The following is a 20,868-nucleotide window of genomic DNA, read 5'->3' as shown; positions in this document are numbered from 1 at the left end:
GATTGTTGATTTTCTTTTGTTAGCAAAGAGAAACTATTTCAACTTCCTCACATGCTATTAGATTTTGTAGTGTAAATTTAGACAATAAAAGTACAAAGTTGGTTTGTTCTGAAAATGTTCTTTATAAAAAAACATGCAAATGAGACAAAAAATGTTATAAGCTTGAACAAATAATGTTTTTGACAACAATTGAAATTGTTAAACTGATTTCAGTAAATAATTGAGGAGATATTGTGCTCAAATGTTATTCTCCTCTATGTCCACATAGGGGAGACAGACAACCTTAAATTAGCCTATGTTACTTATTAAACCATTTATTTTGAAAAGTGACATTTAGGCTAAATGAAAAATAGATAGAATTGTTCTAAAATGATTTAAGAGGGTTTTTAAACTAAAAAAATGTTTTTTTAAGCTTATTCTTTGAATGTAGAGGTGACACCTGAGAAGGTTTTCTCAGGTGTCACCTCTGTGACACTTGATGCAGCATCACATTGTAGCAAAACAGTCAAAGTTTACATTAAACATAGGATGCACCCGCTTGAATGCTATCTTACTATCCACAATACTATCAAAACTGGCTGACTTTTTAATAGATAACATTTTATCACCACTCCCTTTTTTACAAACTGAGATTTATTTATTTTGTATATTTTTTTTAGACTTGTTCTTTCTGCACACCACTTCAAAATCCCATGTATTTATGAGAGTTGGGTTAAGAAAATCAAATAGTTGCAATCTGATTTTTATTTTATCATTTTTGTTAAGAATATATTTCAAATTAATTTGAGGTAATCATATTAAAAATTATTTATTCATGCATTTTTAGTAAAGTATCAAAATTACATTGCATGGGTTGAATGATTAACCATTTTGAATCTTCATTAGCTAGCTTCTAGACATGCTAAGCCGATTAACGGTCAGGCACATCTGTGGACAGCCTTGGATAGCGGATGATGTATTAAGGTAATTTTTAAAAGATAATTTATATTTTATTTTATTAAATGTTTCTATAAACTCCAGAGATAAACAGAATAAATATATTTAAAACTCCATAAAAAATAATAATAAAAAAGGTGAAAAATTGAACGATGAGGACACCCTGTTGGATAGGCTGCAGTTACATTTTCGTCCAGCAGGGGGCCTAGCAGGAAAAAATGTGGAAAGAAAGAATGAATCCAGGATCTGAGTCAGCAGCCGCTGCGGTACGAGTCCGCTGCTCCTCAACTTCCTGGGATCTTCTCCAACTCCAAGAAGACTTTTATAGACACTCGTTTTAGAGTGCCTCAAGAACCGTGTTTTTGGAAGAAGACTCGAAGCAGGAGAAAGGAAGAAGAGGGGGAGGAGACCACCAGGTTTCTAGGTAACATCTCTTTGACGAAAACATTGCGTTTTAAAGTTCCCCTGCTCACCTCGAAGAGCGTTTTTGTCTGAGGTAAACTTCGCCGGCGCTTTCATGGTCAAAATAGCTAAAGGTTGCTGGGTTTATAGTTATCGTTGAAATTCTAAGCAACAGCAACAAATAGCGTTGTGTTTTTAGCGGCAGCTTTGATGAACAATAGGATTAATCCGGACAGTAAAGGGATCAGCTCAAATACAGCTGATTGACTGTGTTTAATGTGCGGGATAACGAGCATTGTCTCTGTCTGTGTGAGTTTATTTTATTCTAAAAGGTTCAACGTGTTAGTTTAGTTACGTCCCAAAATATGAAAGTTTTATAGAAGCCTAAACTAAATTATAAAATGTAAAAGTGCCGCTTTTATTTTGACGAGTTCTGCTTTTTTATGATAGCAAAAAAAATAAATAAATAAATAAAATAAAATAGTACTTTATAAAATTCGCAGCGTTTCCACTGATTTACTATTAAGAGTTGGGGGAAAACTACATAGAAAATCCCAATCTATAAAATGGTTTATATTTTAATGATTAGGTTTCTAGACTTTTACTTTGAAATTATATGAAACTCCTTTAGCATCTACACCAAACTTTGCATTCTTCGTAAATTTGACCGTGTAACCTCCGTAAAACCCGTTTATAGCACCTTTGTGACCATTTTTTTCCCTTCTAAATCTTATAAACTCGATTTTTATGAATGAACTGATCATAATCCCCCCCTTTGTCTGTGAACAACAGCCATGGCTACCAATCAACACTCACAAAAACAAATCAATTAATATCTGATACGAACAGTAAAAACTGCAACATTTTCTGAATAAAGCTGTTTTGATTAAAAAAAAAAAAGGTTAAATGTTATTGTTTATCTTCCAAGACCCAAATTGTGATGACTTTTTAAAGCATTTGAACATATATTGATCATTTTAAGCTTCATTTTTTTTCATTTATTTTAAGCTTTTAAGCATCGCAACGTTAAGGAACCTTGCAGAAAATTACATTTTAAGTTTTGTCTATGATAAGCTAAATTCAAAATGTATGCATGTATTTTATTTATGATGTTTTCTCTTTTTCACAAACAAAAAGGTCCGCTTAAACAGCTTAATCTGAAAAGGTGATTATTTTAGTCTGGAAATAACTTGTATTAATAGCTAGAAACTGTATTGGATAGATCTTTGCTTGTAGAAATATTGATCTTCAGGACTCATGTGTGTTTTATTCTTCCACAGAGGTGTGCTGACTGCAGGGTGAGCGACTGTTTTCCTCTAGGCTCCATGTCTATCAGAGTATCCTCCATGAGTGTTCTTCCTCCGGTCCGCCGGGACCGAATCATCGCTCATCTTCCTCAGGTAAGACCCAGTCCGCTCTTTTGAAATTATTCTTTAACAGCAGCTTTAACTGGATGCATCTCTCTAGCCCTTCAGACAGGAAGCAGCTCTGCACATTACAAATGATTTTAACAACAAGGTGAAAACGGCGTGCCAGGAGCAGCGCACCGGCACTGTCGGGTGAGTGTGCAACTTTGACTTATGAAGCTTCAGGAACTTGACTCTTATTTACTTTTCTTTTTTTTTAATCTTTGCCAGCAGATTTAAAATTTCAAAGGTCATCGTGGTTGGGGATCTGGCTGTGGGGAAAACTTGTCTGATTAATAGGTAAACCCGACACATTTATTAAGAGCAGTTCTGGAAATAAGTACCTTGAAGTACACTTCCAAAAAATGCAGAATTATATAAATGTACAGTAGGAATCCATTCCTTTAATTAAAAACTCTATGAAAATCTTCACAAATAGCTCAATAAAAAGGCAAAATATCAGGGTCTGATCTCCTTTTAGGTTCTGCAAGGATGCTTTCGATAAGAACTACAAGGCGACCATCGGTGTGGACTTTGAGATGGAGCGCTTCGAGGTGCTGGGTGTTCCTTTCAGCCTGCAGCTGTACGTCTCCTCAGAAATCTCATCCAAACAAACAGAACAAAGCTGGCGTGGTGTTGGTCACTCACTGTTCTCACTGTGCTTTGCAGGTGGGACACAGCCGGTCAGGAGAGGTTCAAGTGCATCGCTTCTACCTACTACAGAGGGGCTCAGGGTACGGCGTGAGATTTCCATTAAAGCAGACTGTAATCAGCACCAGTTCTTAAAACCACATTTTTCTTCCCTCAGTTGTAGTGATTGTATTTGACCTTAACGACATTGCCTCTTTGGGACATTCAAGGTAAGCTTTATTCTAAGATTGTTAGTCACTTTTGATAAAAAGTCTTAATTTAACCCCTTGTTTCACTTACTGCAGGCAGTGGCTTGAAGACGCCTTGAAAGAGAACGACCCCACCAGTGTTCAGCTGTTCCTCGTCGGCACAAAGAAAGACTTGAGCGTACGTCCTCCTCAGCTGTTTAGAGTGCCTGCAGGCAGTCCGTGCTGCTTTTACTGGAGGGGCGCCAGCAGCACAGAGGCTGTGTCCGGGGTCAGACCTCAGGAATGTTTCTCCTCCTTCACCGGACCCCAAAACATTTCAAATGAATTTACAGAGCTTTTCGGTCACTGCAGATAAAATCAGCAGCCGTATTTCTTTCTCTTTTGTATCTGATGTAGCTCCTGTGAAAGGGCTGCATTGTACAGTCATTGTAGGCCCTGGTTTTTATCAGTTTGTCGCTTCAAGATGCTGAGATACACGGTTAGCTCCAATTAGAAACAATAAAACATAAGGAACGCTTCCATTCTGCAGAAATGTATTTCAATCTGTATTTAACTTCATTTTTTTATACCAAAAAAGGGAATAATTGTGTAGCATTTAGCTAATGTTTGAGCTTCATGCTAACTGTTTTGGCTAAATTAGACATTTTTTGGGCTATTTTGGAGTTTAGCTAATATTTTAGCTTCATGCTAACTGTTTTGGCTAAATTAGACATGTTTTGGGCTATTTTGGAGTTTAGCTAATATTTTAGCTATATGCTAGCTGTTTTGGCTAAATTATATATTTTTCTGTTTTTTTAGGTTATTTTTGAGTTTAGCTAATATTTCAGCTACATGCTAATAGTTTTGGCTAAATTAGACAGTTTACCAGTTTTTTAGGCTATTTTGGCATTTAGCTAATATTTTAGCTTGCTATCAGCTCAAGCATTTTTAGCTATCAATTTAAGTATCTTCAGCTATCACCACTTGCCACATTCGGCTTACAGCATTCACGCTAGCATTATCGCAGTTTAATCGTCTTAGTTCCGATTATAACGCTCTAGTTTTAATACAGGGAGGATTTTTTTTTCACACTCATCCATTCTATTAACATAAAAATGTAGAATTACGAAGATAAATATGGAAACAACAGGGCTGGTGTAGTGGTTAGCACATAGCAAGAAAACGCTTGTTCAAATCCCATCTAGGACCTTTCTATTTGCTCCAGTTTAAAAACATACGTCATAGGTTATTTGGTGATTCTAAATTGCCCCTTGAATGTGGTGTACCCCATCTTTATCCAACAGTAGCTTCATTAGCTGGAGCAACTTCATGACCCCAAAAATGATTCAGTGGATTTTGAATATGAATTTGAACTGCTTCATATCTGCCCTGTTTCTGATGCATAACTGACAGAATTTGATGCAAAATATCATGTTTTTGTCCTAAAATTGGGGTTTGGTATGCACTTTTCTGTCTAATTTTGAAGGGATAGGAGATATTTCAAATTGTTTGATGCATTTTTTTAAACTATTACTATTTCTCCTCAGTCTCCAGCTCAGTATTCTCAGATCGAACAAGATGCCCTCAGACTGGCAAAGGAGATCCATGCAGAGTACTGGGCTGTTTCGTCACTGACAGGTGAGTTGCTTCACTTCAAAAATGTCATGACAGACAAAAAAAAAAAAAACTATTTAAGTTATTTGAAAGAAAACTTTTTTATACATCTCCCACCTCTTTTACAGATAATTTGTTATTTTTATGTTTGCCCATATTATTAATAAGGGGTGCTCACAAGGATCTGTCACCCCCTGCTGGCCGGGAATGGTAGTGGAAGTTCATGTTAACTAACTGGATGTGGTAATTTCCCTCCCTGCCAGAGCTATAACATTTGATCATTTTTCAGGGGAAAACGTGAGGGAGTTTTTCTTCCGGCTGGCCTCTCTGGCCTTTGAGACGAATGTCCTCGCTGAGTTGGAGAAAAGTGGATCCAGACAAATTGGAGACGTTGTCCGTAAGTATCCAAAACACGAGCCAGCAAATTTTGGTGGCGTACCGGTGGTTTACCGCGCCGCTTCTCGTCTCTTAGGAATCAACAGCACTTCAAGCAATCTGTATGCTTCATCCAAAAAGAAACAGCCCAACTGCTGTCAGTGAGGATGTCTGCTGGAATGTGTGGAGACTGAAAAATGAGGCCTTCTTTTATTCTTCAGCTGGGAGGACCGCGGCTGCTGTCCAGCTCAGAGGGGAACATTTTTGTGGCTGCCGGGCATATATGAAGTCACTTTTTTCCAGGCTTTGGGAGTATTTCCTTCATGGGAAGGATTTGATTTGTTGTGTCAGCTACTCACACAAGATTATTAAAAGTGACTGTAGGTACTACCTTTGCTGACAGCTTAGCTTGAATAGATTTATTGTTTTTTACAGTCAGTATTTTTCTTCATGTGTATTCTGAAAGTCTTACATAAGTGCTTTTTTAGGGAGTTAACAAAGGCAGTAATTTACCCCAAATATTTTTACAGGTTATTATTTAGTAGCATGAAATCCAAGTAAACAATAAGTTGTCATTTTTTAGCTTTCATATTTATCTAAAGGCATAAACTGAGACACTTTTTCCTGTACTTTTTATATGCAATTAACCCAGACTGAACTTTTTTTTTTGTCATTGTAGTAGTGTGTGTTTGTGGATGTTGATGTTTACTATTTACTGCCTCTGAAATATGATTTATTTTGTCCAAGAGGTATTACAGGAGAAAAAAGTGAATGATTACAAACCGGTAGTTATTAAAAGCTCCTAAATGGAGTTCATTTTATCTAACTTTTTTGTGCTGATCAACTTTGCGTCCATTAGAGTTTAAAAACAAAACGAAAGTTTAGAAATTCTGGGTCTATTGGTCAAAGCTTTTGAAGGAGTTCAGATATTTCTGGTCGATTTGGCTCTGCAGCTCTTCGGGGATGCAGTGGGAGAACTTGTAGTTTTCTTTGACCCACTTTCCTCCTTCCGTGTTTTCAATGGCGACTGCTGCCACGCCTGCATGGAGTGAGAAAGACGGCACGTCAACACTGAGAGCTGCTCCTCACAGCGGTTTATCTCGATACTCACCTACAACTGTGGCTCCCAGCCTCTCCACCAGTTGGATGGCAGCTTTCATGGTTCCTCCTGTCTCAATCCACTGATCCACTAACAACACCCTCACACCTGCAGCGGGACACAGCGGCCAGACCCGTATCAGAATCGCCTCATTAAATAAGGTCAAATATCCAACTATTTAACTAGTAATTAGGTTAAAAGGCAAACTACTTAACAATAACAGCACTTTAGACCATTAATTAATGAAAATCCCAAAAGGATGAGTTAACTATATCAATCCAATAGATCAATAATCGAGCCATAAAAGAAGACATCGATCTATAATGTTAAAGTCCGCTAGCTTCATGATAAAGTATAATGGGATTTCCCGTAGAACGGCTAATGCTAACGCTCGGTCGACCCAAACATACAAATGAGCATCTTTATATACAGACAGGCATACATTTTCCAAACTCTTTTAAGGAAATATTTTTTAAAGTAACTATTTGTGGTCTAAAGCACTGTTTTTTGCACATACTTTCTTCTTCTGGTGTAATGCTAAAGCACCATCGTCACTAAGTGGCCAAACAAAAACACCCTCCAGCAGAGGCGAACAATTGTTGGAGCTTCTCTGTTTGAGAATCCATGTAACACTGTTTAGCATTAACAATCTAATTATAATTTCACTAATACATCTTACAGTATGTGAACTGTATCAGATTAATATAAAAATCTTCAAAACATATTTAGATTATTAATGCATTTCTAAACAAATGTGTCTGAAGGTGTAAACTGTAAACTCAAAATATAACTGAATTGAGTGTATCAAAGAATCAAAAAAAAAAATATTGGAATCGAATTGATCCAGACTCTGGTGAATCAGTGCTGGAAATTACTGGCAATAACCAGCCCTAGTTTAAAACAATCAACTGTGCAATCTTTCTATCCAAATACAGCAGTTTCTGCAAAATAAAAGACAAAAAAAAAATTTCCTCCAGAGGTTATGCTTCCTGACTGACTATTCCCCTGATTTTGTTTTGTTTTTTTCAACCAAATGTCTTTTTAAAATGTATCTTAATGGTCATTTGAAAGAAATATGCTGCTATAGGCCTCATGCAGTTTAATGATCTTATTAGACTTTCTTGTCACTTTGCTTGTGTTTTTATTTTTTATCTATTTCCTGTAACCTAATTTTCTTTCAATTTTCCAAAAATTCTTGTTTTTTCTTGGCCAAAGGTTGAAAATAATATTGCTCTTAATTAAAGGAAAGAATGCAGGAAGGAAGAAGGAAGGGAAGGAAGGAAGGACTATCTGCTATTTTTTTTTATAACATTTATTGTCTGCTCTTTAAACACATGACTATAATATATGTTACTAAAAGAATAACCTTAGCAACAGGGTAAGCAAACAAACTATTTACAAAAAATGGTTGTAATCCTGCTCAGCTTCCACTAGATGGTGCTGTGTCACATGGAAGGAACAGGATCATGTAATAAAAAGGTAATATGTTAGATATATAAAGTACTTGGTAAAATATTTGTCTTTTGTTGTGGAAGAATATATCAGTCTTTTGGCTTTAACAACATCTTACTTTGAAAGCATCTTTGGAAACTCATGGGAAAAATGTTTCAATGTTTTATTTATTAAAGAGATCAACTCTATTTGACTTTGATTAAGGTAATTGTTTGTCACAGTTTTCATTTTTGTTTGGTTGTTTGTCTTATTGATCAAGGTGTCGTTTTAGGAAACGCAATCATCAACACAACAGTGTAATCTATTCCCGTTTGCTCTGGCATTCCAATCATTCTTCCTCCTTTGGAAAAATGATTATTAACGTAAGTAAAAAGGAAGATTAACCTGGTTTTAGTACATCCAGTCTTACTTCCATAGTCTTTTCTCTGCCTGTGTAGTCTGTGTAGTTCTGGCTCTGGGTTGCCACGCATAGATGACCCGCTTTGCGAATAGCCAGGAAGCCTTTTCCAAGAGTGCTGGCAACAGACGCTCCTGAAAAACAGTCAAGAGAGCAAAGTCTCTTTAAAGAAACATTGATGTTTAACATGAAACATACTGTTGTGAAAAAAAAAAGTTTTAGTGGTGTAACATCTAAATTTAGAGCCTAAACATGAGGGGTCAGATGTCTAAATCTACGCTGGTGCTCAGCTGCACTCTTTGTGTAAAATTCATTTGATTACTGTGAACTCAGCAGAATTTCTCACCAAGAATAAATCCCATTGCATCAATCCCAGCAACCAGGTCAATGGTGTCGCTGTCAAATGGACTGAGGAGGTCTTTCACACAGTCTGCAAGAGCCTGGGCCCAGAACAAACAAGCTGAGTGGATAATGTGAACCCAAAAGAGACAACGTTTGGTCATACAGTGAGACGGTGTCACCAATAGCCTTCTAGAAACCTCTGCTTTCACTGGTCGTACCTGAGGGTTACAGTAAAGTCTTGACGGGTCTAACCAAGCAAACGCAGGTCCTTTCGTGTTGGGCGCCATCAGAGAAAGGTACCATCCTTTCTGTCGGTTGGCTGGAACTTCCAACACGTCCATTTTTTTGGGGCACAGCACTGGTCTGCAGGATTTGAAGAACAGAGCAGGGAGAGCCAGCTGGACTGACGCTGAGAGAGTCCCGTATCAGATTCCAGAGGGGGTGGGCTAGTGGGAGGGGGCTGTCAACCGCTCTCTATCCATTCTCTCAACAGTTTATGCAGGACTTCTTATTTACAGTTCATCAGTTTAATTTGTAAAATTTTCACTATTAAATTACAGCTTCTTATTTTAACAACCAAAACAAAAATGATGCAGAGAACGGTCACAACCCCCCATTATAAGGGTCACTTCTAACATGGACTAAGGTGAAAAATAGTGTTAAAATTGCATTACAATGCAATGAAATTTGAATTATGATAAAATATAGCAAAACATAAGACACATAAAGTTTATTTTGTTAAGTATACTTAAGTATAAGTACAAGAGCGGCAAATACACTATATAGCAGACAATTTACTCGCAGTTTCGGAAGTATAACGGAATACTTCTCCAGACTAAAGTGCAAAATTTTAAGTTTACAACATATAGAACATATATAAAAAGTACACTTAAGTGTACTACCTCTATTTTAGTAAAAACTACTTGTAGTATACTTAAGGAGACTACTGTTTAGCACTGTTCACTACTGGATCCATCCACTAACTACAATTTCAGACATTAATGCAAAAATGTGTTTGTTTTTAAAGAAAAAAATAAACATTTATCCAGTATTTGTCTCAGCTTGATCAAACCTCAATGCATAAATTCTGTAATGAACTTCAACAAAAGCTTGTTTCATTATCAAGAATGATGTCTATCCGAGCTGCTCAACACTGAACTCTTTGTTTGGTCTCATTGTGCCTCACTCTTAACCCCTTGATGCCTGAATTTATTTCCAATTATGATTAAAAAGTGTATCGTGTTGCTAATAGTTAATTTGACTCTAGCACATAGAATAGATATAATTTGATGCAAATTTGTAATAACAGACATTAATGGTAGAAAAAAAAACAAGTTCACCTCTCAAGTGTGAAGAGGCTTTTATTTATACAACAATTATTTCCAATATTTCCACTTGTGCGACTGAAAAACTATTAAAATACTATGGAAATAGACAGATGTTACGTTCATTTTTAAATCTAAAGAAAAAAAAATGGACAGAAATGACTAAAATATGTCTTAAATGATCATAAATACTAGGTGTAATGGCAGTTCCTGAAGAAATTAGTGTTGAACGCTCTGTAGAAATGGCTCCTTATAGTTTACAGGTATGGCAGTGTGTGTTGAATTCTGGGAGAGGTCAAAGGTAAAAGTTTCAGCAACGTTCAGAACTCAAAAACTAACCAAGACTGAAAAGATATTGTTTATTTAAAGAGTAAACATTTTATTCAAAACCAAAGAGCCAAAATGTAATAATATAAGAACATTTAAAATACATTTAAAAATATTCACCATAGGTCCTCTACTTTTTTTTGTGGTGGTGATATAAGTACAAAATAATTTACAATTAAAGATTGGTCCAGAGTGCAAATTCTGTGTGATTTTGTGGGTGTGTGCACGCGTGTGAGAGAGCATCAATGTTATAGGATGTCTCATTCACCATCGTGTTCTTTGGGAATCCTTAGAATTCCTTAAGATTCTTTTTTGGTACAATATTGTGAACCAAATGTGATTATAAATAGAATGCCGATATGAGACCTGAATCAGCATTTGCCAAATAAATTACGTTTGTATTTTTGTAAATATTTATGACACTTTTTTTGCACTTTTAGGCTAATTATTTAACAAATAAATTATTTGTTTTTTTTTTTTGTTTTCTGTCTGGTGGTTTTAAGATGACCTCTGGACTGGAAAAGTGAGACAAATTAAGACTACATACATTTCCTTAAAGTTGCAGGAAAACACGTGGCTTTTTTTGGAATAACTTAAAAAAACCATAATTTTCTGCTACACAAATACTTAAGAGTTAGCTTGATGATTCAGAAATAATGATGTGATGCTTTTCTATCTGCATCTGTCAGATCCGATCATCAGGTCATCCAGGTCAGAAGGTAGACTGGTAATCCTCCCTTCAATCCCTTTATTGTAAAAACAGAGTTGCAACCAGGGGATCAACTTCTAGGTAAACTCAATTACATAAATGCAAACCCGCTGATCTCACCGAACACACATCTTTTTCAGTTCCCAGACTGTAAATGTTTTCAAACAAAAGAGGATCTGAAATTTCATCTGAGTTTTATCAACCAGGGTTCAAGCTGAGCTCATGATGGGAATGCCGAGCTTCCTCCGCTTGAAGCACTTTCCCACGTCTGCCTCTAAGCCAGTGCTGCACAGCAGTGGGATAGAGAGGCACAGCAGAAACTCTCAGCCCAGCCAGGACCTTTCTGTGAAGAGTTTGAACATTCTTCCTTAATCTTCTAGCATGGAAATTCCTAAAGCAAAAAAGAACATCAATCTAAAACTAAAAAAGAAAACACAAAAAAAAACCCCAAAACCTTCATTTTACTTAGATTTGTCCAAAGTTCACAAAGTTGAGGATATTTAGGATATTTATGCCAAACACAACAAAGTATTGGAAAATATTCATTCAAGGGGAGCTCTATGGTTTTTGTTAAAAGGAGGATTTTGAAATGAAAGAAATTGGAACCAAATCAGTTCCTGTAGTAACCACTAGGTGGTTTGCTACTTGTCCTATAACAGAATCTCACAATTTGGTTCCAAAAACTATTTTCTTTTTATTTAATGTGATTTATTTTTCAAGATAATTGCATTAAACTAATAATTTCAAATAAATCTTCTTCCATCATTAAATATTTGGGTTTAAAAAAATGTCATATTTTAAGTCTGGTTTATAAGAATTGAATTTTACTATTTGGACCTGAACCTGACACCAGGCTGCCCTTACATTTATTAATGACATAAAATGGATTTTGTGGGAATCTATGGGAAATCGCTCCCTTCTGTAACCAAACTTATATGATTATTTGAGGAACTGCAACACTTGGCTTCATATGTTGGTGTCAATCAGGGTTGGCAATCAAAAAAAAAAAAAAAATCAATAGATATTTTTTTAGCCTGAAATCAGGTTTTCTTATCCCTAAATTATACATTTACATTCCTTTTAGGGGCTAGAATTGTAAATTTGTTTCTCTTAGATTGAACATTAAGTCAATAGTGAAGCAAAACATGACAATGAATCTGTTTTATTAATAAAAATTAAAAAATAATGTTTTTTTTGTGTTTTTTTTCTTTGCACTTGCAGGCTGTGCCACACACTTGTTTGACAGTTACTCCTTATCTCCAGCAGAGGGCGATGTTCTGCAACTGTCATGTCTTCTGAATTACTTTTCTTGTTACTGTTTGACACAAGAATTTGACACTTTATGTTTTACTATAAACTCAGTTTAAGGTTACTTAAAAGGTAAAATAAAGTCAAATATGGAAAAAGTAGGAATTAGATGATTCAAATTTAAAACCAATTTTAGTGTGAATGACTTAAAGACAACTTTGTAAGACATTTAGATTGCGTAACAAGAATGGGAACTTCACATGTGACTGTAATACAAGTCAACCTTTCAGTCTTTTTGACCCGGTTTCTTTGTGTGTTGGTGGTGTCAGTTGACTCCACAGCAACAGTGGAATTGTTCGCCCCCAGTTTTGCTCTCCTGCCCTAAATCCCTCGAGCAGTGACCACTTCAATTCATGGGAAACGGGCTCGTTCCCCTCCTCTCCCTCCCTCAAGACGTGGTCGAATGTTGCCTCTGGTGATTTTACATCATTTTCCTCCGCCTTCCAGCAATCCGCTTTCAGTGCCCTGAGTAGGCAGGATCTCTTCCTCCAGAGCTTCGAGTAAGACCAGCCATGTGACTGATTAGAAACCCAATCTGACAAGAGGGTTTTAGATTTACCTCTGAGAATAAAAGCAGTTGCTCAGAAATGCAGGAGAGTTCTTTCAAAGAGGAACCCAAAGGAAGTTAGATGAGGACTTTTCTAACAAAACATAACTTTCAGTGTAAATTATGATGCAAAATTATGTCTAAATGAATCAATTGAAACTATGCATTTCTTCTCAATTATATTTTTTATAGCACTAAATCAAAAGGGTTTTATTGGCTGTTTGTGTTGATTTAGGGTTTAGACACAAAAATGACAAATATTAACTGCAGGGGATGTTAAAAATGGAAGTATACATGCATTGAACTCATGTTTTCACATGCAAATTTTAAATAAAAAACTGATTAAATTCAGAAAACAATACACACACACTTGAAGAGATCCTGTCCTTTTTCCTACACTATATGAACCTGCAAATATATGAATATTGAATGAAAATCAAATTTTGACTGTTTAAATTGCTTCATTCTAAGCAATGTACATGTTTTTAACAAAATATATGTCAACATGATTAAATATGTGAATTGTTTACAATGTTTCTCTTCCTTTTTCTTGTTTTTTTTATGCCAAACTACCTTTTATATAATTGCATCGTTTTATGTTAATTGTTGTTTCTTGCATTTCTTAGGAACTGCAGATGGAATTTAGCATATTTCCTTTGATTAATGCATGATCCTTTATTAACTGAATAGAGACTATTCTGTTCATCTTTCAAACTCTTACTGACTTATTGAATATTGTGTCAGTTTTGTTGTTGATTTCAACCAACACCTTGCCCTGTTGAAAATGAGCTTTACAGCTAACACTGCCACATTCACAGAAATCTTCATTAATATGCACTGTCCCCATTTAAATAAATATTAATTTGAAATAAATATTATCTTGAAAAAAAGCAACTTATGAAAAAGTACTGGAATCATCAATGTGAAATCATAAACCAACATTGTCTCAATATTTCCCCAATTTTAATATAAAGAATATTTTAAAAATAATTCTGCTTCATAAAAACAAACAAATATAACCCTCCAGTTTCCACCCTCCAGTACAAAGACTTAGCATCTTTTTAGTGAATCATTCATAATTTTAACATCTTGCTTATGTTTTTTTTTTTTAATTATTGTTTTTTAATGTAAAACATTTAAGTAACATGAGTTGGAAAAGTAAATTAAGTTTGATTTGATTAAAATAGACAGCATTTCTATTTGTAAAACTTGTTTATTTTAGAGGGGATGAAAAAAATCCTGTTTAAGAATTATTCTGTTAGTAAATCTATCAGATTAGAAAAGAAGTAATCCACTTGAAATAAGTTGCACTTCTGTTTTCTTTTCATTAATCAACCCAAAGCACATTTAGGGCTGTGCTGATGAGATTCCTGCTGGAGCCTTTTGGGGCCCTTGTGCGTGAGACTCTTGCAGCCTCTCCACACATTCCTCGGTCACAGAGTTTGTTCCTACATTTGGATTTAGGTCATCACCAATTCAGCGGCATTTGAAAGCTGTCCAGTGTCCTGCGCTTGCACAGACACCCCACACTGTTACCATGGAAAGCGTGGGTATGTTTGGAGCCTCCTCCATGCCTGTTCCCAGAGTAAATCTCTACTTTCTGAGGGGGTTGGGCGGTCATCTCTCGGGCTGTGAGAGCTTGAACCTCTGTGGACCCTCGGTTTAACCCTCTGGTGGGATTATCCAGCAGACCGGTGGTTACCTGCGCACAGCGAGGGCAGAAAGTAGTGCGCAATTCGGCACAAAGAGGTTAATCTAGCTGGCTCCTCCCAGCGTGGCCCTTCATCGAATTCATAATCACACCACCTTCGGCTCTCTTTAAAAAGGGGGAGGGCTGCTCGGAGCCGCAGACCAGCCGGAGGAGCTGTCTCTTTTACGCGTGGTGCTGAAGTGCCACCCTGCGCATCATGTGGTCGGTCTTCTTTGTCTTTCTGTCCTACTTGGACAGAAACGTGGTCAGGGGGGACTTCTTGAGGAGCGCCTTGGAGGCAGAGAAGGAGAGCAAGGAGACGTTCTCCGTAATAAACGGCACCTTCTGCGCAAAGATGTCCATGGTGGGGGAGAATTTCCTCTACCAGGTGTCGGACGGAGCGGAGGTGGTGCGCACCATGGTCAGCCCCGCGGGCAAGCTCGTGAACTGCTCAGTCACAGTGAACCTGATGCAGGTGAAGTCGTTCATGCACGAGTGCAGATTGGGGCTGCTGGATCACAGAGGGGGGCAGCTGGCGGACGCGCGCTTCGCACGCATGGATGAGAGCAAAGGGATGTGCCGGGAGTTCAAGAGCAGAGCGGCGAGGCGGAATGAGAGCGCAAGGGCTTTAAGGAGATCCAAGAGAGGCTTTACTTACCCCGGCACCCTGTGGTGTGGAGCGGGCAACATGGCAGACCACTACAACCAGCTTGGTAAGTTCAAGTGACGCGCGAGTTTGGCACGAATCTGATCTGATCTGATCTGACAGAAGCCCGACTTTTACAGGAGAGTTCGCGCAGACGGACAGCTGCTGCCGCACGCACGACCACTGCCAGCATGTCATCCACCCCTTCTCCTCCAACTTTGGATACACCAACTTCAAGTGGCACTCCATCAGCCACTGCGACTGTGATGAGGCGTGAGTCTACTGATTTATTTAAAAACATGCTGCAAAATGTTTTTTTATAAGAATAATTGCTACATTTATTTGTAAATTAATCAAAAGCTGAAGTTATAAAATTACAGTAAAGCAAAAAGAGCAGATAATGTGCATCATTCTACCATTTCATATATGTTTTTATTTAGTAAAAATAAGCAAAATATATTTTTCTTCCACTGTTCTAATTCTTCAGAGCCTAAATTAAGGGTTATATTGTATATTGCTATTGTCACCTGACATGAACAATACAAATAGACAATAAACATTAACAATAAAAAGTAGGGAGCGATACTGTAGAACTTAATCTTATTTTACTTTTTTGTTTATCAGATTTAAAAAAAAATAAAAGCTGCCAAACTGGAGCTTTTATTGTGAAAATTTGAAGAAGTTGATGTGACATTATGTCAAACATGTTTCCTACTGATTTATATAATAATTTAGAAGAAATAAATATGGTTTAACCCTTTAACACCAGTTCTTTGATTTACTGTAACTTTTCAACTGTTAACACGATCAATGTCATTCCAGTAGATTCTGAAGAATCCTTCAGAATCCACTGGAATGACATTGATTGTGTTAACGGCTGAAAAGTTACATTATGTTAAAGATGTTGTGTTGAAGCGTCACAGACGGCACCTCAGGTGTTAAAGGGTTAAGGGGGTTTTTTGAACAAATTATCTTGTTTCTCTCCGACTAATAGTGAACCATAAGGTTGCAAAAGGTCAATTTACCCATCTAGTGATGGAGTTCACACTGTTGTGAACAAGAAACATATGTTTAAAATTATTTTTGAATAATTTAAACCAGGGGTGTCAAACTCAATAACACAAGGGGCCAAAATCCAAAGCACTTTAGGTCAGAATAGACATTTATTGAACACCGAAACTACATTTTTAAACTTTAAAACAGTAACTTTTTAACATATTTATGAACTAGATATATAGCATTACTTATGATAATGTTGGTCTGAATGCTGTGAGCTGAATTTGGCTGCTGAATATGCTAGTGCTGATAGCTGCAGATGCTGAAATTGATAGCTAAAATCGCTGAAGATGATAGCTGAAACACTGAAGCTAATGGCTGAAAACGCTCAAGTTGATAGCCAGCTAAAATGTTGGCTAAATGCCAAATTAGCCTAAAAACTGAAAAAAACTTAAGTTAGCCAAAACAGCTAGCATGCAGCTGAAAAAATAGCAAAACTTCAAAAAATCCTAAAAAACTGAAAAAAGCATAAATTTGCCCAAACAACTAGCGTGTAAATATTAGCCAAACTCCAAAACAGCCTAAAAAACAAACAAAAAAAGCCTAAATTAGCCAAAACAGCTAGCATGTAGCTGAAATATTAGCCAAACTCCAAAACAGCCTAAAAAAAAACAAAAAAAGCCTAAATTAGCCAAAACAGCTAGCATGTAGCTGAAATATTACCTAAACTATAGCCTGAAAGTTGAATATTTGCACTCTCCTCTCTGCAGACTGAAAGAATGCCTGAGGAAAGTCAACGACACATCATCCAGGGTTGTTGGTCAGGCGTTCTTTAACGTCCTCACTGTTCCCTGCTTTGAGTTTGCCTATGAGGAGCAGTGTGTGGAGCGGCACTGGTACGGCCTGTGAGTACCGCCGTCTTAAAGCAGATTTGCATCAAACTGAGCTCCTTCATAATGCATGCACTGACAGCAGCGGGCCTCCCACAGGTGTAAAGGATACAAGAAGCTTCCCGTCGCTGTCCTCAAAGAGTCGACGCCGTACGACTTTGGAGGTATCCAGGTCATAGACGAGCTGACGGTGGCTCCTCCCAAGAAACACGATGGCGACGAGAAACCCGAGAGCACGTCCCAGTCCTCGGTGTCAGAGCCTTCTCTAAGAAACGTGGTGACAGCAGCTGAGGATTTCATCAAGGTGCTTGCGACGGTCTCCACATCCCAGAGCTCTCCGGTGGACTCTGAGAAGGACGAGGCGCAGAGCTCAGAGAAGAAGAAGAAAAAGAAGAAAACGGGGAAGGAAAAGAAAACTGGCAAAAAGCAGAAAGGGAAGAGTAGGAGGAGAAAGCAGAAGACAGCCGTGGGAGTGAAAGCAGAGGAAAGAGCTGTGGTTGCATCACCAGGCACCAAAACGGAGGAAGTCTTGACTTTGAGTAACTTTATCAGTGAGTCGCACACACAAACAAAAATCAACAGCTATGACACCAGAGGAAACGGCGAGCACTCCAATGACGTCATGAAAGATGAGCCAGAGAAACCTCAGGATGGGGTTTCAGCTCATTTGCGTGTCCAAGAGAAACCGGCCGACTCTGGCGAGAACAAAGACGTCGCTCTAACGCCCAGCACAGTTTTTGTTCTAAGTGACGCAAAAACCGAGCAAGGAACGTACGAGGGAGTGAAGATTAATCCAGAAGAGAAAACAGGTGTTGCTTCTGTTCCACCGACAACTTTACAACCTGCAAGGCATAGCGTTCTCAGTACTGATGAAAGCCTCACTGCAATCCACAAGGTCAGACGAGAAAGGTTAAAGGTCAGAGGGGGCAGAGAGTCAAGGAAGAGCAGGATCAAAGTCAGCTCTGCAGCTGAACAACACGGTTTTAACCTGAACGCCATCCTATCGACCACGTTGATCCCTCCTTCCGACCCGAATCTTGCCCACCAAACAGACACTAGCAGAGGGAAAATCCAAGTTACCGCCCTCAGCTCCAGCTTGAGAGTTCTGAAAAAGCAAAGGTCCAAAGGCAGAGAACCCAGAAACAGGCGAAGGAAAACAATTCTTCCCACCACGAGTGAAAATCCGGATTTTTCTCTGAGCCGCTTTGGAGACTTGCCCACAGTTCTCACAACTCCAAACGCACAGCTTGCACCAAGCCCGCCTGTGAAGGCCACAGAAACCGAAACTCCAAATATCTTTACAACAGCGGCCCCAACTGTCAATGTAAACCTCCATCGACAACAAAACCGACATCAGAGGAAATCGAGGAAGAAAGCTGAAGGGGGGATTTCTGTCCCCAAACAAACTGAAGAAGTGACTCCGGCAGCTTCGCCAGACAACGCCATCGCCACTGAAAAGTCCTCAGCAGACCCACCCATGAGTCTTCTGCAGCTATCCATGGAAAGAGCAAGAGCGCAATTCAACAGGAAGAAAAGAAGAAAAGCAGCACAGTCTAGCCGGCAGCAGTGATCCTCCAGCTCAGATGCATCAAAACCAAATCAGAAGATGTAACCTTAGAAACCAGCTCCTGCTGATCACTAGACTGAAACCTAAATGTGACTCAGAATCATGTTCATTATCTGTTTGTTTGTATGACAATAAAAAATTGAAATGATTGTTAACACTTCTGTTTCGTTTAATAAGCACTAAAAAGTATACACATAATAGTTTATCCTAAGAACATGACTAAAGAGATTTTTTTTTCAATTACAGAAGAGAGGGGAAAAAAATAATCTAAAGAAAAATATCTCCAACTTATTGATTTGTAGACACAAAGCAGTTGGCTCTATAGGGAATCTGCTGTTCTGGGCAAAACTTTGCAGTTTTATATTTTTGTTCAGATAAATATAACTGTCCAGTACCACACCCCTAAAACTATTCTTCCAGTTTTCTAGAAGGAACTATTGTATTAGACCGAACCCAGAAAACACAGGCGTAACAAGAAAAGTACGGAGCCCTGGAGATGACAAAAAAAGATTCCTAAAATTAATTATTTGTGGCCACAATTTAGTATTTACTGTTTTGTCGGCACAAATGCACATTTTTTTAGCACTTTATGCACACAAACTAGCAGTTTGTTGCCATAAATTTTGATTTTTGTGACCACAAATAAGCATTTTAGTAGCATGTTTTACACACATTATTATTTAATTGCCTACATTTGTATTTTGTGACCACAAATTGGCCTTTAATTAGCATTATGAGAGCACAAATTGTTATTATTTTTTTGCCACAAATTAGTTGTAGAAATGTAATATACTAAAATACAAATTTGTGCACACACAGATCCAGAAACACTGAACCAAAAAGAAAAGTATACAGAGCCATGGTCATGACATTCAGAAAAATTTGTGGCAATATTTTAGTATGTTGTCACCACAAATAAGCATTTTATTAGCTTCTTGTATGTACAAATTAGCATTTTAAGAGCACATATTGGTATTTTGTGGCCACAAATAAGTAATTGAAGATACCAAAATACTGATTTGTGTACACAAAATACATATTTCTGTACACAAAAAGCAAATGTGTACCCACAAAATGCTTATAAAATCCTGTTTGTGGCCACACAACAGCTACTAACTTGTGACCACACATTATTTAAGTTAGAAACCATTATTATTTGTTTTTGAATGTCATGTCAGGGGCTCCGTAGAAAAGTACATGCTGGTATATCAAAAAAACCTGTTGACAACTGCCCCCTCTGCTGGGAGAAGCCTGAAAACTCTTAACAATTTCAGACTTTATATTCTCAAATAAAAGCACACAACACACATTTCATATCCCTTTTTTGTGATTTCAGTGTTTAATGTTTTTTTTTTTACAGTTTCATCAATTTGGTTTGTTATCAGTCTGAACTGTTTTGAGTACCCAGCTCCTTCATTTTTGACATATTTTTGTCATCCTTATTGGCTGCTCAGCACCTCATTGCCGCACAATTAGCTTTTTGAAAAAGCCTTAATGGTTAATGTATTTAAATTTATTTTAAAAGCTAGTTTTATTTTACTTTACAGTCTGCCAAAGCATTTCTACTTTTTGTGCGAATACAAAAACTGATTTTACCCTAGAAAATGTTGATAGAGGTTTAATTAGTATATATTTTAATATCTTTTTATGCTAAAAACCATATATTTTTTTTTCTTTCACTATTTTTTTTATCACTACATTTGAGAGTTACAAACATCAAAGGGTTACAACAGATTTAGGCAAAAAAAAAGATATATATGCCATCTATATTGCATATGAGTCTCAAGACGTTGCAAGGTTGTGATTTATTTGTACTGGGTTTGGATCAATCTGAGAAAGTCACTGCATTCTTGGCTATTATTTTTTTTTTACAAAGCACACAAGTTATTAACAACAAAATGGAAGATTTATTGCATTAAATGCGATACTTTTTCAATAATTTTATTGAAAAACTTTAAATTTAACTTTTTAAGATGTAGTGAGAACATCATTGGTAGCTTTTTTTAAAATTTCAATGTCGTT

The 20,868-nt window shown here is 37.2% G+C and overlaps 3 protein-coding genes across 5 annotated transcripts; 2 read left to right on the top strand and 1 right to left on the bottom strand.

Annotated features, from left to right (window-relative positions):
• The first annotated feature begins 974 nt into the window (after nucleotides 1-974).
• rab34a (RAB34, member RAS oncogene family a) lies at nucleotides 975-6,362 on the top strand. 3 transcript variants are annotated; one of them, XM_024277750.2, is made up of 11 exons: nucleotides 975-1,432; nucleotides 2,619-2,738; nucleotides 2,806-2,897; nucleotides 2,976-3,044; nucleotides 3,226-3,327; nucleotides 3,414-3,478; nucleotides 3,553-3,604; nucleotides 3,680-3,761; nucleotides 5,110-5,200; nucleotides 5,466-5,573; nucleotides 5,649-6,362. In XM_024277750.2, exons 2-11 carry the CDS (start codon nucleotides 2,664-2,666, stop codon nucleotides 5,714-5,716), a joined length of 804 nt encoding a protein of 267 aa, XP_024133518.1. In that variant the 5' UTR covers nucleotides 975-1,432; nucleotides 2,619-2,663; the 3' UTR covers nucleotides 5,717-6,362. The 3 variants fall into 3 exon arrangements, with proteins under 3 accessions (XP_024133518.1, XP_024133517.1, XP_024133519.1); XM_024277749.2 differs by having other exon boundaries at nucleotides 1,013-1,360; XM_024277751.2 differs by having other exon boundaries at nucleotides 1,019-1,360; nucleotides 2,979-3,044.
• zgc:174895 (uncharacterized protein LOC100126024 homolog) lies at nucleotides 6,268-9,843 on the bottom strand. Its single transcript, XM_024277754.2, has 5 exons — nucleotides 9,060-9,843; nucleotides 8,846-8,939; nucleotides 8,487-8,633; nucleotides 6,663-6,758; nucleotides 6,268-6,590 (listed from the first exon to the last, which is right to left on the bottom strand). Exons 1-5 carry the CDS (start codon nucleotides 9,180-9,182, stop codon nucleotides 6,448-6,450), a joined length of 603 nt encoding a protein of 200 aa, XP_024133522.1. The 5' UTR covers nucleotides 9,183-9,843; the 3' UTR covers nucleotides 6,268-6,447.
• A 4,824-nt stretch (nucleotides 9,844-14,667) lies between these two features.
• Nucleotides 14,668-19,245, top strand: proca1 (protein interacting with cyclin A1). The gene is made up of 4 exons (XM_024278068.2): nucleotides 14,668-15,460; nucleotides 15,534-15,666; nucleotides 17,160-17,294; nucleotides 17,379-19,245. The coding sequence occupies exons 1-4, from the start codon at nucleotides 14,965-14,967 to the stop codon at nucleotides 18,847-18,849; spliced, it is 2,235 nt and encodes a 744-aa protein (XP_024133836.1). The 5' UTR covers nucleotides 14,668-14,964; the 3' UTR covers nucleotides 18,850-19,245.
• Nucleotides 19,246-20,868: the final 1,623 nt, after the last annotated feature.

This window comes from Oryzias melastigma, linkage group LG13, assembly GCF_002922805.2.
Source record: "Oryzias melastigma strain HK-1 linkage group LG13, ASM292280v2, whole genome shotgun sequence".
NCBI classification, from domain to species: Eukaryota; Metazoa; Chordata; class Actinopteri; order Beloniformes; family Adrianichthyidae; genus Oryzias; species Oryzias melastigma.
The sequence above is the reverse complement of the archived record's forward strand: the minus strand, read 5'-3'. Positions and strand labels throughout refer to the sequence as shown.